This window comes from Hypanus sabinus, chromosome 15 (assembly GCF_030144855.1).
Source record: "Hypanus sabinus isolate sHypSab1 chromosome 15, sHypSab1.hap1, whole genome shotgun sequence".
Lineage (NCBI taxonomy): Eukaryota > Metazoa > Chordata > Chondrichthyes > Myliobatiformes > Dasyatidae > Hypanus > Hypanus sabinus.
This window is the reverse complement of record NC_082720.1, coordinates 32,732,968-32,751,053: the sequence shown is the minus strand read 5'-3', so window position 1 is coordinate 32,751,053 and position 18,086 is coordinate 32,732,968. Positions and strand designations below refer to the sequence as shown.

General features: G+C 38.8%; 1 protein-coding gene across 2 annotated transcripts in view; it reads left to right on the top strand.

Moving 5' to 3' along the window:
- Positions 1 to 18,086, top strand: part of LOC132405409 (actin filament-associated protein 1-like 1) — a 188,715-nt gene that overhangs the window by 62,956 nt on the left and 107,673 nt on the right. The window contains exon 1 of one of the 2 annotated variants that reach the window (XM_059990179.1): positions 17,413 to 17,633. The exons of the other annotated variant lie outside the window; for it this stretch is intronic. Within the exon in view, the coding sequence (XP_059846162.1) occupies positions 17,600 to 17,633 (34 nt within the window). The 5' untranslated portion in view covers positions 17,413 to 17,599. Of the gene's footprint in view, positions 1 to 17,412; positions 17,634 to 18,086 lie in introns of those variants that run through there. 2 annotated transcript variants of the gene reach the window in all.

Sequence of the window (18,086 nt, the reverse complement as noted above, 5' to 3'; positions counted from 1 at the left end):
GCCGAGATGGCCTGTTTCTGTGCTGTGGTTGTTATATGGTTATATGGTATTACAGTCCAATCACAAACAAGAGAAAATCTGCAGGCCAGGCAGCATCTATAGGGAGAAGTGCTGTCGATGTTTTGGGCCGGGACCCTTCGTCAGGACTAACTCAGAGGAAAGATAGTAAGACATTTGAAAGTAGGAGGGGACAGGAAAATGCGAAATGATAGGAGAAGACCGGAGGGAGTGGAGTGAAGCTGAGAGCCAGAAAGGTGATTGGCAAAAGTGATACAGACCTAGAGAAGGAAAAGGATCAATGAAATACCCATTTCGTTGGGCACCATTGAAAGGGTAGATTGATTTTATTAAAATTTCATTCCAGAAGCCAAGGGGTATAAAATCCACTTTTAGGGAAAATATAAGTTCAAAACAGGGGCCCCCTGTTTCTTAAATGTCATTATCCTTTGACTTCAGTTTAGGTGCAAAGGGGTAAGTTGATCAGACTGATGCAGAATATAGATAACCATATTTTCTATTAATTGTATATACTTACAGCACAGTGCTAAATACAATTCAATACAGCTACCCCTGGAATATTATATGGGTTCCCACAGAGACATCTAGTTGGCTTGAATCATTTTTCCAAAGGAAGTCTTTCTTCCTATGTTACGTGAATTGTTACCACTACTGCTGTAAAGGGATTTAAAAAAGTATAGTTCTGCTATTACTGATACAAATAGATTTGGAATTGTAAAGTTCTGTGTAACAATTCTCCCGATGTTAGCTTAAAATAATTTTACATTATCTTTCTCATTTCAGTGCTAACAGAGAGCAATTTGACTTCAAAAGATAAACTGTAATTTATTCTGTTATCATGACTTTTGAAAAAGCATGGCTAATTAGGATTTCTTTGTTTACAAAGGTGAGTTCATTGCACTGTGTGGATGTATTCCAAATATTAAACCAGTCTGTTTCAAATGAGCAAGCAAAGCCTGTGGTCAATAATAATCCATCTCACGCACAAAACAATTCACTGCCTTCACTAAACACAAAGGTCCTGAATAGCGTTCCCAGGTTAAATCAGCCTTTTGTCAGTTCTGCCATTTATTCACATTTATTTGTGGAAAGGCAGTGAATAATTAACTATGGAAATTAACAAGAATAAAAGTAATCTAACATAATTGCTTCAACTGAACTGCGAAAAATTAAACTAACATAATCAGCATTGTAGAATATTAGGGTTGATTTCCACTAGTAGGTGCAGCATTGGCTGTGTTGGTGCTATTAAAGCGCTTTACAAATTAAAAATCAAATCGAATTCTAAACTCCTCAACTCTTGCAAAGTGCATGTTATGTACTGCAAGTGTAAACTTGTGCTGTAAGTGCAAGTGGAGAAAGGGGCATATGGTGAAAGAAAAAGAAACTCATAATTGTAAGTGTAACTCTCCATAACCTTTGACAATGTTTATTCCATGAATGGAACAGTGCTATGAAAAAAGTTGCTAATAATTCTTGGAAATGTTGTAAGTAAAATATCCAAGTGCAGAATATTGTTTATGTTAATTGTATAACACGAGTCCATTAAACAGCTGAAATATTGGTTCTCACTCTGGTTTACACTTTGAAATTACTCAAGCTTATCCCACTTTGAAAAAAGGTCTTGAGGAGCCCATGTGACAGGCGACCCTTGATGTATTTTAAATCATGTAGCTCCCGTAGCTCTGACTTATGTCCTGAATTTGGCTCCTGTAGTCTTTCCTTCCAAAGATGACCAAGCAAGTAGCATGAATTTTGGAACTGGTTAATTGTGGCCCAGGAGCTATCTGATGGATGCTGAAACTAGAAGAGCACAGAACTCTGTAGCTCAATTGAAAATGCAATCTTACTGAATAAATTTTCCTCAGACTTATCTGGCATTATATTGCAACTGAGTGTCAGTGAACAATTCAAATTCCCATTCTTCCAAATCTAGCACCCAATCCCCAATGCAATGCCTTACTCCTGCTCAGAGAATTTTCTGTGGGAAGAAACATAATCTCTCTCTTCCTCTTGCATTTTCACCCATTCCTTCTCACTCACTCACTCACTCTGTCTGTCTCTGTTGTTCCTTTTCTCATTCTGCTATTGTGAATTATTTTGTTTCAGTGGATTCTTAAATGTGGAAGGAAATTTCTTCAGCGATGTGGCAAATGAGGAAGATGTATCAGAAGGCCCTTTCAAAGCACCAGTGAAAGAAGAATAGGCCAAATGGGCTCCTGTGGAGATTGTGTCTGTTTCTTCCTAGCCAAATCCTGCTATATTTCAATTCCACCAACTCCAGTTTTCATGCCCCAGCCCACTCCACAGACTGGATACCCAATTTCAGCTCTGCACTAAAAGACACTTGATCAATAATTAATGAAAATCTCCACGCCCCATGTCATTGCTCACTTGTTGCTTGAGTTAGAATTGTCAATATATTCGGACACTTGTACCTGAGAACTTTTTAGTCGAATAGCTTGATGAATTTTTGAGCGTGCCTATATTTGAAGAGTGATTAAAATTAAAAACCTTAGTGATTTCAATCTTAATCAGATTTAATAACTTAGAAAAGTCTCTGTATCCTTAGAGTTACCCTTGTTGACTGTAGAAAAGTTTAATATAAAGGTTTGCTATGAATGAGTTATGAAGCCTCGGATTAAGGCCAAGACCTTGGGATGCAGTTCCTTTCAAACTGGCGATTTAGATGCTCTGCTGCCAAATGGATGTGAATAGAGCATGAAAGGAAACAGAAGGCAATGCAGATATAACAACACCCAAGGTTTACAGGAAAGGCCACATCTGTGAGCCGTATCCTGACTAGCAATGCAGTGTCAAAAACTGTCGACAAATCCTATCCATTGACAGAACAGAGAATGTCACAGACCATATTATTTTATTTTTATTTAACTTCTGAAGCACTGTTTGCATTTTGATTTTAATGGACCACAGAAATTGAAATAATAAACACAAGTAAACCTTTCTATCGTTGCATTAAAATTATTTAATTTTCTCTATTCGGCTGTGAATTTGGTCAGGAATGTGCATTTCACTTTGATCACGTGGTGTATGTGAAAGGAAATAAATCTTTAATGCAAGACGTGGAACTTGATTATTTGGTAATGGTGACAATTAACCTTCTTATTTCAAAACTAAATTACTATATGTGGGAATATCTCAAAATAAGTTCCCCAGAATTTAAAGCTCTCAATCTTTTATTAAGTCTAAGGATTAGGGTTTGACCAAGAATTTCCCATTTTATGGAGTAAAAGTTCAAGTTTAATTATCATTTAACCATACATGAACACAACCAAACAAAACACTGTTATTCCGGGGCCAAGGTGCCGTGTATAACCAACAGACATATATAGCACATGGCACATATAAGATAGCAATGTACATACAGTCATACAAAAAGTATAATACAGCCCAAGTCGCACTGTGGGCAAGAATAAGCCTTCAGCAGTCCGCAGCTGAGAACACGCACACAATCCACCTTGTCTTCCACGGAGCGAACACTGGAGGGCAGCACCAACAGGAGGGCCAGTCCCCAATTCAACTTGGACGCTGTGCCATGCCGCCTCTGGTGTCTCCCCTCCTGGCGGCTGCAACCGGTGACACTGCAGTGTGAGATCTGTTCCTTGCTACAACTGAGGCCTTGCTACTCCTCCAACATCAGTTTCAATAATAAACCAGTGAACTGGACTTGTAGTATTCTATGTTACCAATGTCCAACAGGGTCTTGTGATTGCAAGAAAAACATCCAAGGCATTTTATAGAGCAGTAATACACGGATTTTTAGACCATAGTACATAGGAGCAGAATTAGACAATTCAGCCCATCAAATCTGCTCCACCATTTCATCATGGCTAAACCCAGATCCCACTCAACCCAATGAACCTTCCCTCTCCCCATATCCCTTGATGCCCCGACCAATCAGGAATCTATCAACTTCTGCCTTAAATATACCCACGGACTTGGCCTCCACTACAGTCTGTGACAGAACATCCCACAGATTCAACACTCTTTGGAAAACAAAATCCTCCTTACTTCTGTTCTAAAAGGCTGCTCCTCAATTTTGAGGCTGTGCCCTCTAATTCTGGATACCCCCACCAGAGGGAACATCTTCTCCACATTCACCTTATTTAGTCCTGTAAACATTTGGTAGGTTTCAATGAGATCCCTTCTAAATTCTTCTAAATTCCAGTGAGTACAGGCCCAAAGCTGCCAAATGCTCCTCATTTCCAGAATCATCCTTGTGAACCTCTTCTGGACACTCTCCAATTACAATACATCCTTTCTGAGATAAGGGGCCCAAAACTGTTGACCATACTTTAAGTTGGGTCTGTGTGAATAAAGTGTGTGTATGAAGCACAAAACATCCTAATGAACACTTTTGAAGCTTCTCTAATAAAATACTTTTCCCCACTTTACTCTTACCTAATAGTACTAATAATTCATAGACCACAGCATTTGGCACCAAGAGTTGCTTAATTCCTTGCGGAAGTGACATTACCTATGAGCCGAGACCAAGATTTTTTAGTGGCTCATTCAACAATGGAGAAATGTAGAACTCAAGATGTGTTCTTTAATAGTCCTAAATCCATGTATGCACTAAGTTGAAATAAAGGATGGTATTTCAATTAAAGAATTCAAGCTGTCTTTTGTTTCTATTAGTTTGTAGTAAAGATAGCACACTAACATTCTCCTTGCTGGTGCCTAAGAGGGTGATCATAATGCGTTATTGTACTTCTTGGCTGCCTTCATCTGGCATGCATCTTCCTCCTCCTCTTCTGTCACTTCTCACCCATTTGGCTGGCTACTGAGACTGCATTTTGTAGACTCCACTTGTACCTATCTGAATATAGTAATGGATTCCTCTATGAACTAATCTGTCATTGGCAAAATGTCCACAATGTCTCTGTCTGTCTTGGTGTGCATTTTTTTCATTTATTCCATTGTGTTTCTTTGTATCTACTGTGCATGCTTGCAAGAAAATGAATCTTAGGATAGCATATGGGGAGGTATATGTACTTTAATAATAAATTTACTTTGAGCCACAAGGGTCCCGTCCCTGAATAAGGCATTTACAGCCCTGATTGCCTCCTTTCAATCCTGAGCCAAGTTGCTAAACCCATTTTTTCCCCTTATAAAGGCAAAGACTCCAGAACTATAGGAATTCTATTGGCATCTATTGTACCAATGTCCAAGGGTCGTGATCTGCCTCAATGAGTAACATCTAGTAGCACTTACATCAGCTGTAATGAAGTGCTTTAAGGGGTTGGTTATGGTGCAAATCAACTCCTGCCTTAGAAGTTACTTGGATTCACATCAATTTACCTACTACCACAATAGGTCAACAGCAGATGGCTTCTTACTCTGCTCTGGACCATTGTGAAAAAAGGAACTCATTGACTATAGCTCAGCATTCAGCACAATCACCCTATCCAAGCTCACCAAGCTACATTACCCAGTCCTTTACACCTCCTTCTGCAAATGGATACGTGACATTCAGTCAGTGAGGATTAGTAACAGCATCACCTCCTCAATCATCAACACAGGTGAGTGATATATAGGTGAGGAGAAGGGAAGGTGTAAGAGGGGAGACAGGATAGGGAGTAGAACAAGTGAGAAGGGGAGAGAAATTACTGGAAACTAGAGAAATCAATACTCAATGCACCAGATTAGAGACCATCCAGATGGAATATGAGGTGTTGCTCCCCCAACCTGAGTGTGGTCTCACCATGGCAATAGAGGAGACCATGGACCGACATGTCAGAATGGGAATGGTGAGTGAAATTAAAATGGGTAGCTCCAACCTGACAGCATGAATATTGATTTCCCAATTTGCAGGAATATTTCCCCCTCCCTCTTCAATTCTCCATTCTGGCCCCCCTCATTACCTCTTCTTTTCATCTGGTGCCCTTCCTCCTCACCTTTCTCCCATAGTCCATTCTCCTCTCCTATCAGATTCCTACTTCTTAATTCAGCCACCCCCCACCCCCCAGGCTTCATCTATCACCTTCTAGCTTGTACACCATCCTCTTCCCCTCTTATTTTCCAGTCTTAATGAAGGGTCTTGGCCTAAAACATTGACTGTTTATTCATTTCCACAGATGCTGCTTGACCTGCTAAGTTTCTCCAGCATTTTTTAATGTGTTACTCTGGAATTCCTGTGTCTGCAGAATCTCTTGTGTTTATTAATTAAAATAACTTTTCATGTATGAAAATTGCAAACTATTTTTGGACAGGGTTTTAGTACTTTCCAGGTTACATACTCTTTATTTCCAATTTCAGGACATGAGTATTCAACGAGACACTTCTACAAAGGCATTGATTCAAAGTTCAAAGTACAAGATAACTTTATTATCAAAGTACATATATGTCACCATATACAACCCTGAGATTAATTTTGGTTCTTGTGGGCATACTCAATAAATCCATATTAAAATAATAACCATAATAGAATCAATGAAAGACCATACGAAATTGGGTGGTCAACAAACTGTACAAAAACAAAAAGAAAAATAATGATAGATAAATAAATAAATAAACAAACAAACAAATAAGCAAGCAAGCAAGCAATAAATATTGAGAACATGAGCTGAAGAGTCCTTGAAAGTGAGTCAATAGATTGTGGGAACAATTCAGTGATGGGGCAAGTGAAGTTCAGAACCAGAAACAGGTTTATTATCATTGGCATGTGACGTGAAATTTGTTAACTTAGCAGCAGCAGTTCAATGCAATACAAAATATAGAAGAGAAAAATAAATAAATAATAAATCGATCCGAGTATATGTATATTGAATAGATTAACAATGTGCAAAAACCAAATACTGTATATTAAAAAAGTGAGGTAGTATCCAAGGGTTCAATGTCCATTTAGGAATTGGATGGTGGAGGGGAAGAAACTGTTCCTGAATCGCTGAGTTTCTGGGCTTCTCTACCTCCTACCTGATAGTAACAGTGAGAAAGGGCTATGCCCTGGGTGCTGGAGGTCCTTAATAATGGACGCTGCCTTTATGAGACATTGCTTCCTGTAGATGTCATGGGTACTTTGTAGGCTCGTACCCAAGATGGAGCTGACTGGATTTACAACCCCCTGCAGGTTCTCTTGGTCCTGTGCAGTAGCCTCTCCATACCAGATAGTGGTGCAGCCTATCAGAATGCTCTCAACGGTATATCCATAGATGTTTTTGTGTGTATTTGTTGACATGCCAAATCTCTTCAAACTCATAATGATGTATAGCCGCTGTTTTGTCTTTATAACTACAACAATATGTTGGTATCAGAGATCCTGACACCCAGGAACTTGAAATTGCTCACTCTCTCCACTTCTGATCCCTCTATGAGGATTGCTCTGTGTTTCTTCATCTTCCCCTTCCTGAAGTCCACTATCAGCTCTTTCGTCTTACTGATGTTGAGTGCCAGGTTGTTGCTGTAGCTTCACTCCACTAGTTGGCATATCTCGCTCCTGTACGCCCTCTCATCACCACCTGAGATTCTACCAACAATGGTTGTATCATCAGCAAATTTATAGATGGTATTTGAGCTATGCCTAGTCTCACAGTCATGTGTATATAGAGAGTAGAGCAGTGGGCTAAGCACACACCCCTGAGGTTCAAGGGCCTGATGGTTGAGGAGGTATGGAACCTGTTGGTGTAAATCTTGAGTCTCTTGTACATTCTTCCTGATGGCAGCAGCGAGAAGAGAGCATGACCTGGTTGGGGATTCATTCTCAGATCCAAGTAATGGTGCTGCGATTGATATATTTGTATAAACATTCCTTTTTACCCTAAACTGGTCACCATTTCTCCTTCATTGCTTTAGGCAGTGTCTGGTTATCTGTCAACAGAATAAAAGGCAATCACTGAGAACCTGGAAACAAAGGTTATTTATTTTAGAATCTTTATGCCACAGTATTACTTAATAGCATTGGGAAGACCGTAACATGTCTGTACAGGCGAAGAGCAGATGAGGTTTGTTGTTTGGGCCACACCTATTAAAGGAAACACTGTAGGAACTGGGAGATGTCAGTTCATTTAATTATAAGAATTGTCAGGAACTCTGCTAATTTTCCTTGACTCTATCCTAGCAACAAGATTTGACAGGTTGTTTTTCAGCATGTATAAGTTGAAAGTTAAGCCTTCCATTGATTCCCATCCTTTGCCTACTCAAGGTCCTCCACATGGGTTTAGACTAGGTCTAGACTTGGTTTACATCAGCACTTCTGCTCAAAATAGGCAGCAGTCTCATTACAACAAATACAATAGAGTGTTTAAGGGGGTCTTTGATAGGAACTGAATGTGTGGAGAATGGATGGATATGGACATTGTACAGACAGAAGGGATTAGTTTAATGGGTATTTGATTACTAGTTTAATAAGCTTGGCATAATATTGTGGGCTGAAGAGCTGTACTTTTCTATATACTGAGTACTGTAATGTACTGGGACCCCAGTGAATGTCTTAAGACTCCAGTGCAATTTTCCTGGCATTCATCAATGATAAATCCAACCATTATTGATGAACATTACAGGGTGCAGCATAACTAATCTATGAAGTTATTGAGTGGCTAAGCTTACATGGTCAGAAATAATTGTATTTGCCTGTCTACTTCTTCGGTAAATTTCTTCTGCTTACTTAAACCGTGTCTCCTTTCACCACCTCCTCATGATCTGTTCAGCTGTCATTTTGAAGCAGCGTTTGCAGGCTTGTGCTTGGTGTTTATCATCAGGTTTACTGCCCTTTGAAACAGTGAGATGATGGTGTTTGTGTAGCATAGTGTAGCGTGTATACAGTAACATGGAGGTTAGCATGACGCATTTAAAGCTCAAGGTGTCAGAGTTCAAACTTGAATTCCAGCTAACTCTGTAAGGAAGTGTGTACGTTCTTCCTAGGTGCACGTGTATTTCCTCCAGGTGCTCTGGTTTCCTCCCTTAGTCTAAAGATGTACCAGTTAGGAGGCTGGTCATTGTAAATTGTCCTGTGATTAGCCTAGGGTTAAATAGATGGGTGGCTGGACGTTGTGGAGCATTGGGTCAGAAGGGCCTGTTCCATACTGTATCTCTAAATAAAGTAAAACAATTAAATAAAAATCTTCAAGTTGTTCTGAGGTTGAAATATCAACTCAGAACTACACTGAATGCCAAGATATTATAAGAAAATGTTTGGCCAAAGAAAGCAGCTGATACTTATTTCCTGTGCATCTGAAGAGGCTGAGGGGAATCTTAATTGAGGAGCATAACACAATTAGGGGCCTTTTCATTGTCAAATTTGGTAAATTGGTTTCCTGTTGTCACAAGTACTGATGCACAGTGAAAAACTTTGTTTTGCATGCCAGCCATACAAATCATTTCATGATATCAATATATTGAGGTGGTGTCAGATAAAAGCAATAACTGAATGCAGACTACAGAGAAGAAACCGAAAAGGCTGACAATAAGATATAGGACCATGATAAGGTGGATTCTGATGTCAAGACTACATCTTATCATACAAGAGGTCTGATCAATAGTTTTATAATGATAGGATAGAAACTGCCCTTGAGCCTGGTAGTATGAGCTTTCAGGCTTTTGTATCTTCTGCCCAATGGGAAGGGGGAGAAGAGAGAATGTCCAGGGTGGGTGGGGTCTTTGATTATGCTGTCTGCTTAACCTGAGTAGCAAAATGTGTCAACAGTGTCCATTGAGAGGAAGCTAATTTGTTATAGTAAATAGGATGGAGCTACTTTATTCAGGAAAGTTGTCCAAAATTAGAAGACATTGAGATATAAAGTATAGAACATATATTTTCCAGGAAAAGGAATGAAGTCCTAGCAGGAGTCCAATGTTGGATAAAGATTTGGGTCTTCAATTATTTAGGTGAAGGAAATAATGTTTTATGTCAAACCTGAATGTTGGAAAGGAAGTCCAACGAGCAAAGGTGAACAAAAGTTCACCATAAATGTCGGTCTTAATGCTCAGCTGGATATGTGAAAACTTACCCCATGTTTGGAGATAATATAAATGGGAAAGACTTTGTATTGAAGATCAAGTAGTCAAAAACAAAACCTTGATTCTTGAAATGGTGGTGAAGAGCAGAAAAGAGATGGCTGTTTTTTGACATGATCTAGAATGCATTGAGTTGATATAATAGACCCAATTAGGTTGTAAATTGGAGAACTATCAGAAAACCATAGCACTATCAACCCACATTCCACTTTTGTAAAAACCCTTTTCTTTAAAATGAAAACATGCAACCAAAAATATTAAAATGTATTATTCAGGTTGTGGTTAGCACATGACAAAATTAGCATGGATTTTTTGTGCATCTTTCATGGTGGTTAATGGACTACTGAAGTAAGATGATGCTCCAAAATACTAGCTGAAGTCCCAATGCAGCTAAAACACAGAATTCTCTACAGTTTCCAATCTCATTATTTAGCCTGATAAAATCTCTTTGTTTAAAAAAAATTACACCTCCACTATCATCCTAAACATGGCATTGGGTGCTGTCAGGATTTGAAGAACAATGGTGATGCCAGACAGCTTGTACACCTCTTGGTATAAAATTCTTCTGAATTCACAGCTGCTGAGAGCGCTTTTGATCCAAATTCTGCAAGTCATCAACAGAAATCTTGATGCATTTACAACAAGGTTTAAATCATGGTCAATTTCCAGTTATGAAATTGCATATCTGAATTTGGACAAGTTTTAAATTACAATTTTCCACTTTGCCAGCTCAGAAAATCTTATTTTTCTTTTCAATGTAAGCAAGTGCATTGCTATCCAAGTAAAATTCAGCAAGAAGAAATTAAGTTCTGTCATGTACATACCCTCCCTCCTATTTCTTGGTGTCATAGCTTAAATAGAGAAGATTTTTTTTAATTGATTATCCTTTACATTATTCTGCCCTTTGGGGGCTTGACATCTGGCTGTAGTGTTGAGAGGAAGTAAGCGTGAATTGGATGTGTGTGTGTGTACACATACGTGCACGCACACATTTATGGGAGAGAGTAATTAGCTGTTGGTGGTATGTAGCTTACCTTGTCATGAAATTTCTTGTATTCACCTTCCTGGAAGGTTCAAGTTGAACCACCACCTCTTTCTATGGCACCTCCATCACTGCTTCCTCAGCCCTACTCCTGTCTAAGAGTGGAACACAGGGTTGCTGCCTTGGTGTACAGCACCCTTATGAGTGCATCAATGTCCCTTTTGAAATCTGAAAGTATTTTCCCTCTCCTTTGCATCCTCCCTCTCACCTGTAATTTGCTGCTATGAGTATGGGACTTAATGGGATTCTGCCCTGCTCTGTTTGCAGTCTAGCAAAGTACCAACGCCTGTCTTCAATTGAATGTGGGTACATTGATGAGATCCATGTGCTTTTTAACATGTACTTTTGTATGGAAACATCTTAACACCATTGTAGATTTGCTGTTGACCAATTTCATATGAGTTTGAATGTACTGAAAATGGGTACAATCCAATTTCTAGGCAATTATTCCTTCAAATCGTCAGGAATTATTTTCATTCTATTATTGGTAGGCAATAAAGGGCCAGACTTTTAGTTTTTGCTTCATAGGTATTATGCGTAAATAATTCATCGAAGAATTTGAGTACAGTTGATGTCAGTTGCATAACAGTAATTAGAAGACAGCCAATTGGTATTAGTTTAGTCATGTCATAGAGATACTGTTGGTGGTAAGCAGATCATTCCATACATAAGTGCATCAAGGTAGTGAAAAATTTAAGACGCAGAATATAAGCACAAACAAGAGAAAATCTGCAGATGCTAGAAATCTAAGAAACACAAGTCAAGAAATAAACAGTCCATGTTTCAGGCCAAGACCCTTCGCTGTCCTAATGAAGGGTCTTGGACCAAAATGTCAATTGTTTATTCTTTCCCATAGATGCTGCCTGGCCTGCTGAGTTCCTCTAGCGTTTTGTGTGTGTTGCAGAATATAATGCTGTAGTTGCAGACAAAGGGCAGTGGAGGTAGACATAGTGATGTAGACTGTGAAATCAAGACTTTATCTTTAGCGTATTCAAGAGTCTGATAACAGTGGGATAGAAGCTGTCTTTCAGCCTGGCAGTAAATGATTTCAAGCTTTTGTATCTCTGCTGATGGCAGGGGGAAAAGAGAGAATGACCGGGGAGGGAGGGGCCCTTAATAAGTTGGCTGTTTTCCTGAGGCTGTGGGAAATGTAGATGGAGCCAGTGGAGAGGAGGCCAATATATGTGATGTAGTGGGCTGTGTTCACAACTCTGCAACTTCTTGTGGTTTAGGCGGAACAATTACCACAGCAAGCTGTGTTGGATACTTTGTACTGTGCAATTAGGCTGCAGGTGGAATCAATAAGGATTAGTAGAAGGGAAGTGTTGCGCAATTGTATTGAGAGCCTTGAGACCAGTCTGACGTAGGTTACTCTGTATCAAAACCTTAAGGATATGAAATTCAACCTAAAGGGATATGCACAATAAAATATGTTATGTTTTCTGTTTAAAATTCAAATAATTTTGAATGGTAGAATTTTCAGAATACTGTGGCCACATCAAAAGTTACTCGGTGATTAATTCAATAAAACAATTAAAGGACATTGAGTCTGTTGAAGAAGTTCTCACTCCTGGTGTACTATTAGAGGTTGCTTAATAGTTAGCACATGTTCTATTATCTTCCCAGCAGGGGAGTAAACTGCCCTTGTGTATGAAGTATTTATCTTCAAGGTGGATTTACGATTATATTAAGGGTGCAATTCTTCCAAGCAGAACTCAAACTTCTAAACTCTCCTGAAGCCAGTCCAAGATCTTCAGTGGGTGTAATTGTAATTTCTTTGGATGAATTAAATAAACAGATTGTTGTAAAGGTTGATTTCCCAATTTGAAGCACAGTAGACAATTTAGGAACAATATCTGTGGCTCGTAAATTAAAATATACAATTATTACTCTCAAAATCTCATTCATCAGTATCAACATCTGGAAATAATCAACGGTTAAGAACGGTTCAAGAGAAGGATTGCATGTGGGCAAAGAAAGAGCAGGAATTATTTACAATATTGTTCTGAAATATTATAGTTGCGGCATCACAGAAATCTAAGATGATCTCCAATTGACTGTTCCCTGTAGATCGCAAATAGAAATGGGTAATAATGTCATTTAAGTTGGTGTTTTATAGCTAGGTGGTCACCAAGGCAGCAGAAGTCTCTTCATCAGTACTTCTGAAGGTCTTGGAAAATTCAGCACCGCTTGGATAAGAAATGGGTATCAGCTTAGAAACTGCAGTGCGTCTGTGAAAAGAATTTCCTGCCATGAGTTTCAACATAACATGAGTCATGGGAAACTGATGTTTAGTATACAGCACAGGTTAGAAATGGGATACCATGTAGGAACAGGAAAACAATACAACAGGTTGGGAAGGCCACCCACCTAATCACTCACTGCAGATCCAATTTACAACACTGAATCTGTGCACAATTATCTTTCCTTTGTCTCTTAAGTTCTAAAAGACCTTGGAATTTGAAGAATGGTCCAGAAAAAAAGCAAGACCAAATAAGGGTGGCAGTATGTGCGGGGTGGGTCCTTGGGAACTAAAAACTAGCGGAAGTCTGGAGGTGACAAGCTCAGGCACGGTCAGCAGAAGATGTAATTTTTTTTCCATGCTGTTTCTGGATCCACCTAGTTTTAACACTAAAACACCAACATCTTTGGCAATTTATAATTTTCAAGAAAAAATTCACCCTGCATTCTAATAATTGCTTCTTTTTTCATCAGGATCGGTTTAAAATTATATTCAGCACTAATTCAACTCGGACATTTTGCTCTCAGAGAATATTAGTATATTGATTGAGACTCTTTGGAATACAGACTAAAATTTAAGATACTTTAAGCTTTGATTATTCTCTGGAGGTTACCTGGGTGGCCTTTGTCGGCACAACATTTTGGGCCGAATGGGCTGTACTGTTCTTTGTTTGAATGATATGATTAATGTTCAGTTGATAATATTCCTCATGTTACCACATTTTGTGTTTCTCTTTATTTATTTGTCTAACATTAATGTTATAAATAGATATTTATTATAATTTATTCTTCTTTAAATTATTAAGTATCGCATTGTACAGATGCCACAGAACAGCAAATTTCACACATGTGCCAGTGATATCAGACCCGATTCTGATTTTGATTCTAATACAGAGGACGAAGGAAAATTGAAACAAGCTTGTACCCCCACTTGGAGAGGCGCAAGAGACAATTCACAGGTAGCATTACTGAAAGTCTAGGAATTCTTCTTCACTGCTGTTACTCCTTAACTACATGATTTGAATGGTTTATTGTTGTCATATGTACCAAGATGCAGTGGAAAGCTTTTCTTTGCATGCCTTCCAAATGGTTCATTCCATAGAGAAGTACATCAGACTACAGGCTCAGCACCCCTTATCCACTAGTCCAGGATCTGAAAACCTCTAAAATTCAAAAAAAATTTTGAGCACCGGCATGACATCACAAACGGAAAATTCCACAGGGCGCTAGGAAGGTTCCCAAGCGATGTGCACGTCACTCTGCACCCCGGACAGTTCTGGGAAGTGACCTCACGTATGGAATGAACAGAAGTTAACGAAAAATAGAGAAACGCTGCATAAAGCGACAAATGAGGACCCTGGATGTGCTTTGAAAGAGTGGATTCGTCAGCGATGGAGTGAACTTATGCCACATAACAGTATGCTGATCATAAAACAAGCAAAGATCTATCAGGTTAAACTGAAAATTGAAGGTAATTGTTTCACGTACAAAATTATTAAAAGTATTATATAAAACTACCCCCCCCCCCTTTGTAGTTGCTGTGGATCTGGCTGTTGTTTGAAATTGATGGTGGATACGAAGCCAATCGCCGTGCAGGAACCTAGTAATAGACATGGTCGGGGGTGGTCATTCAACTCCAACAGTCTGTAGAGGACCCAGCTCCCTCACGTCACTGTGGACTGTTCACTCTGAGAGCTTCACACCAGCTGTACATAAACTGTATATGTAATGTAAATGGATTTTGTGTTTAGACTGCAGTCCCGTCCCCAAGGTATCTGATTATATGGAGGGAAATATTCTAAAATACAAATAAATCTGAAATCCGACTGAGTTCCAAACCCAAGCATTTTGAATAAATGATACTCAACCTGTAGTATGAAAGAGAAAAATGCAGAATATAATGTTATTGTTAATTTTAAACAGAAAATTCAGTGAAGGTAGACAAAATATGTGCAAGGGCCATGATGGGATGGATTGAGAGATCGGGAGTTTATTCTTATCATAGAAAAGGTCCATCCAAGAGTCTTATAACAGCCAGGTAGAAATTGTCCTTGAGTCTGTTCTCTAGCTGATGAAAGGGATAAGAGAGAATAACCAGCTGTGAAAGGCCTTGGTTATGTTAGCTACTTTCTCAAGACAATGCGAGTGTAGGTTAGTCATTGGAGGGGAAGTTGGTTTTTGGAATACCAAGTACATCATAATACCAAGTATAAAAAAACCTGCCTGTTTAAGATCATGCAACTGAAAGCATGCGACAGCTTACTGGTAGATCAAAAGGCAAGAGGTTCAACTAAAAACATTACTTATATTATCTTTTCTGAAGCAAAGTGTGGTGAATCATCACTACAAACAGGAGGCAGGAGGAGACGAGGCTGGTCCAGGGGCAACATATTTAAGCTGTGTTCAATGCTGTTGACTTGGTTTGCTTCCATTGTTCGCATGATTTGTGCTTTTTTTCTCTCTCTCTTATTCTGCACAGTGCTTTTTTGGACTTTCTATTGTTAAAATTGGATTATTCGGATTTCTTCCTTTGTAGCTGCCTGTTAGCAGACAAATCTTAAGGTGTATAATTTATTCTTTGATAATAAATGTGCTTTAAATCTTGAATCTTTGAATCTACAGTGTTACTTAAATAATAAAACTCTTAAGTTGCAAAACAAGCAACAAATGGGTCAGGTGCATTTGGAGTAAAAGGATGAAGAGGATTAAGTATCAAAGTGTTTTAATTTTTAAGAAATCAGTGATTCAGTGCTGATCAGTTAATGATAAGTGGTTAAAGCATCTAAAAAAAGATGCTGAAAGAGCTCAATTTTCTGTTGAATCACTATTTAATAAGTAAATTGTGAACTGATGTAGAAGGCTTTTAATTTCTGGCCTTCATTCTGTAGTACTGCCTTTTGCTCCTGCCAATATTTCTTAAGTGTTCACCCAAGGGAGCATTTCACGTGTGCGTGATACTGTACCAATGGGCTTTTTAATCATAGCCTGATTTGTTTTCACCCAAAGTCCATACACATCTTTTCCAGTAAGGGTCACTGGCTAGCAGTAAGGACTGGAAACCCTGGAATGTTGCTTTCCCCTCCTGTGTCCAGGACTGTGGAGGGTAATATCTCAGCTGTTGCAGCAACTTGGATTAGCCGGTTAGCACAGAGCAGAAATGTGCTTGAAAATATTCAACCGGTTGGGTGGGAATTGTAAAGTCAGAGATGGGAGTTCGTGACCGCCAAATTTCAGGGTTGGTGCTCCACTGTGAGGTGGAGGGGTGAGAAATGTTGGATTCCTTGAACTTTTAAGAGTGTGTGTGTGTGTTTAGACCGATTTCCCCTCCCAGTTCCTATGGTACTGGGATAGGTGATTACCGAGGCCAGATATCCTGCTGGGAATAGGATGGGGTGTTTTTAAAAGTGGTTGTGGAGGGCAAGTCTACACATGGTTGGGAGAGAGGGAGGTCAGAAAAGGGGAGGAGAAGGAATATATTTTGGAAGAGAGCAGTCATTGAAACTTTTTCAAGAAACTACATGCCTTTTTTAATCATAATTTGTATTTTTTTAATGTCAGAGAATATCACGTTTCTAGTCAGTGCTAAACCAGATGATCTAAATTAGAGCAACAATACAAGTTGTTACATAGCCCAGGGCACTAAGAAGGTCTGGCTCATTTTGTCTGATTTTAAAAAAATAAATCCCGTCTGAATGTTCAAGAGAGAAAAGGAAAAACTGAAACTTGGTGGGTGGGGGGGGGGAGAACATTCAGCAAAACGTTTAATCAGTTCTGATGACTATTATTGTATTAATATCAGCACCAAAGTGCAGTTCCTATTATTGTATATAAAGCAGGGATTGTTTACTGTTCCGTATCAAACAAGGTAGCTGGTGTTATACTAGGTAATGTTCAGAATTCAGTATCTTGATTAAAAAAATAACATGGAATTTAATTTTCAAATACTTAAGAAATTCATCCTTTAGGAGTTGTATATGCTTCAATATCATTAGATAGTAGGAAGCTAGAGGTTACATATTGACAGCAATGAGACACACTGGTGCCAGTAAAGGAGAGTAACCCTGCTGGTGAACTGCGCTTGTGGTAACAATCTTTAAAGAGAGGAGAGCTGAACCAATGAAACCAAAGCAGCAAGTTGCAGGTGGAAAACGAGGCAGGACACATGCCCGAGGGAGGGATCAAGGAGGGGTGCTCAAACACGACAGCAGAATTCATTCAACTGAGTGAGAGTCCTGACTGCAATAGCTGGACTCAAGCTGCAGAGGATAATTTAACAATTGGATATAAAACATTTACTGAAACTGCTTGCCAGATTTGGAATTAAATATGTTGTCTGATCCTTACAAAGCTGCTGAAAATCGTAAGTTCTGATATTTTTGGTTATTCATTTTAACTACAAGGAGATTTTTTCAGTTTTTGGTTTTATTTTCTCTTTCTATAGTGGAAATAAAGTTGATAACTGTTTTTAAAAAGCAGAATTAATGTAGAATAAGTATTTTATTTGAATTGAGAGTTTGTCAGATTTGCCTTACATCACATTTTGTATAAATAGATAAGGCAAAGTTTAAATAACATTAAGATGTTGCTTACCCAAATAATATGCTTATAAAACAGTAAATCGATGGTTATCCTACAATGCACTATACTTAAAGAGTAAGTCTCCAGGTCATGAAGGCTTGGAATTCAGTACTTTAAGCAGCTCATGCACTGTTATGAATATACTGACGATAGATGCAGCAGTCATTGAAAGTTAAGACAGGCTGAAATGAATACATTTTAATTCAGTATTGTAGTTACCTTGAATGTGGCTTGA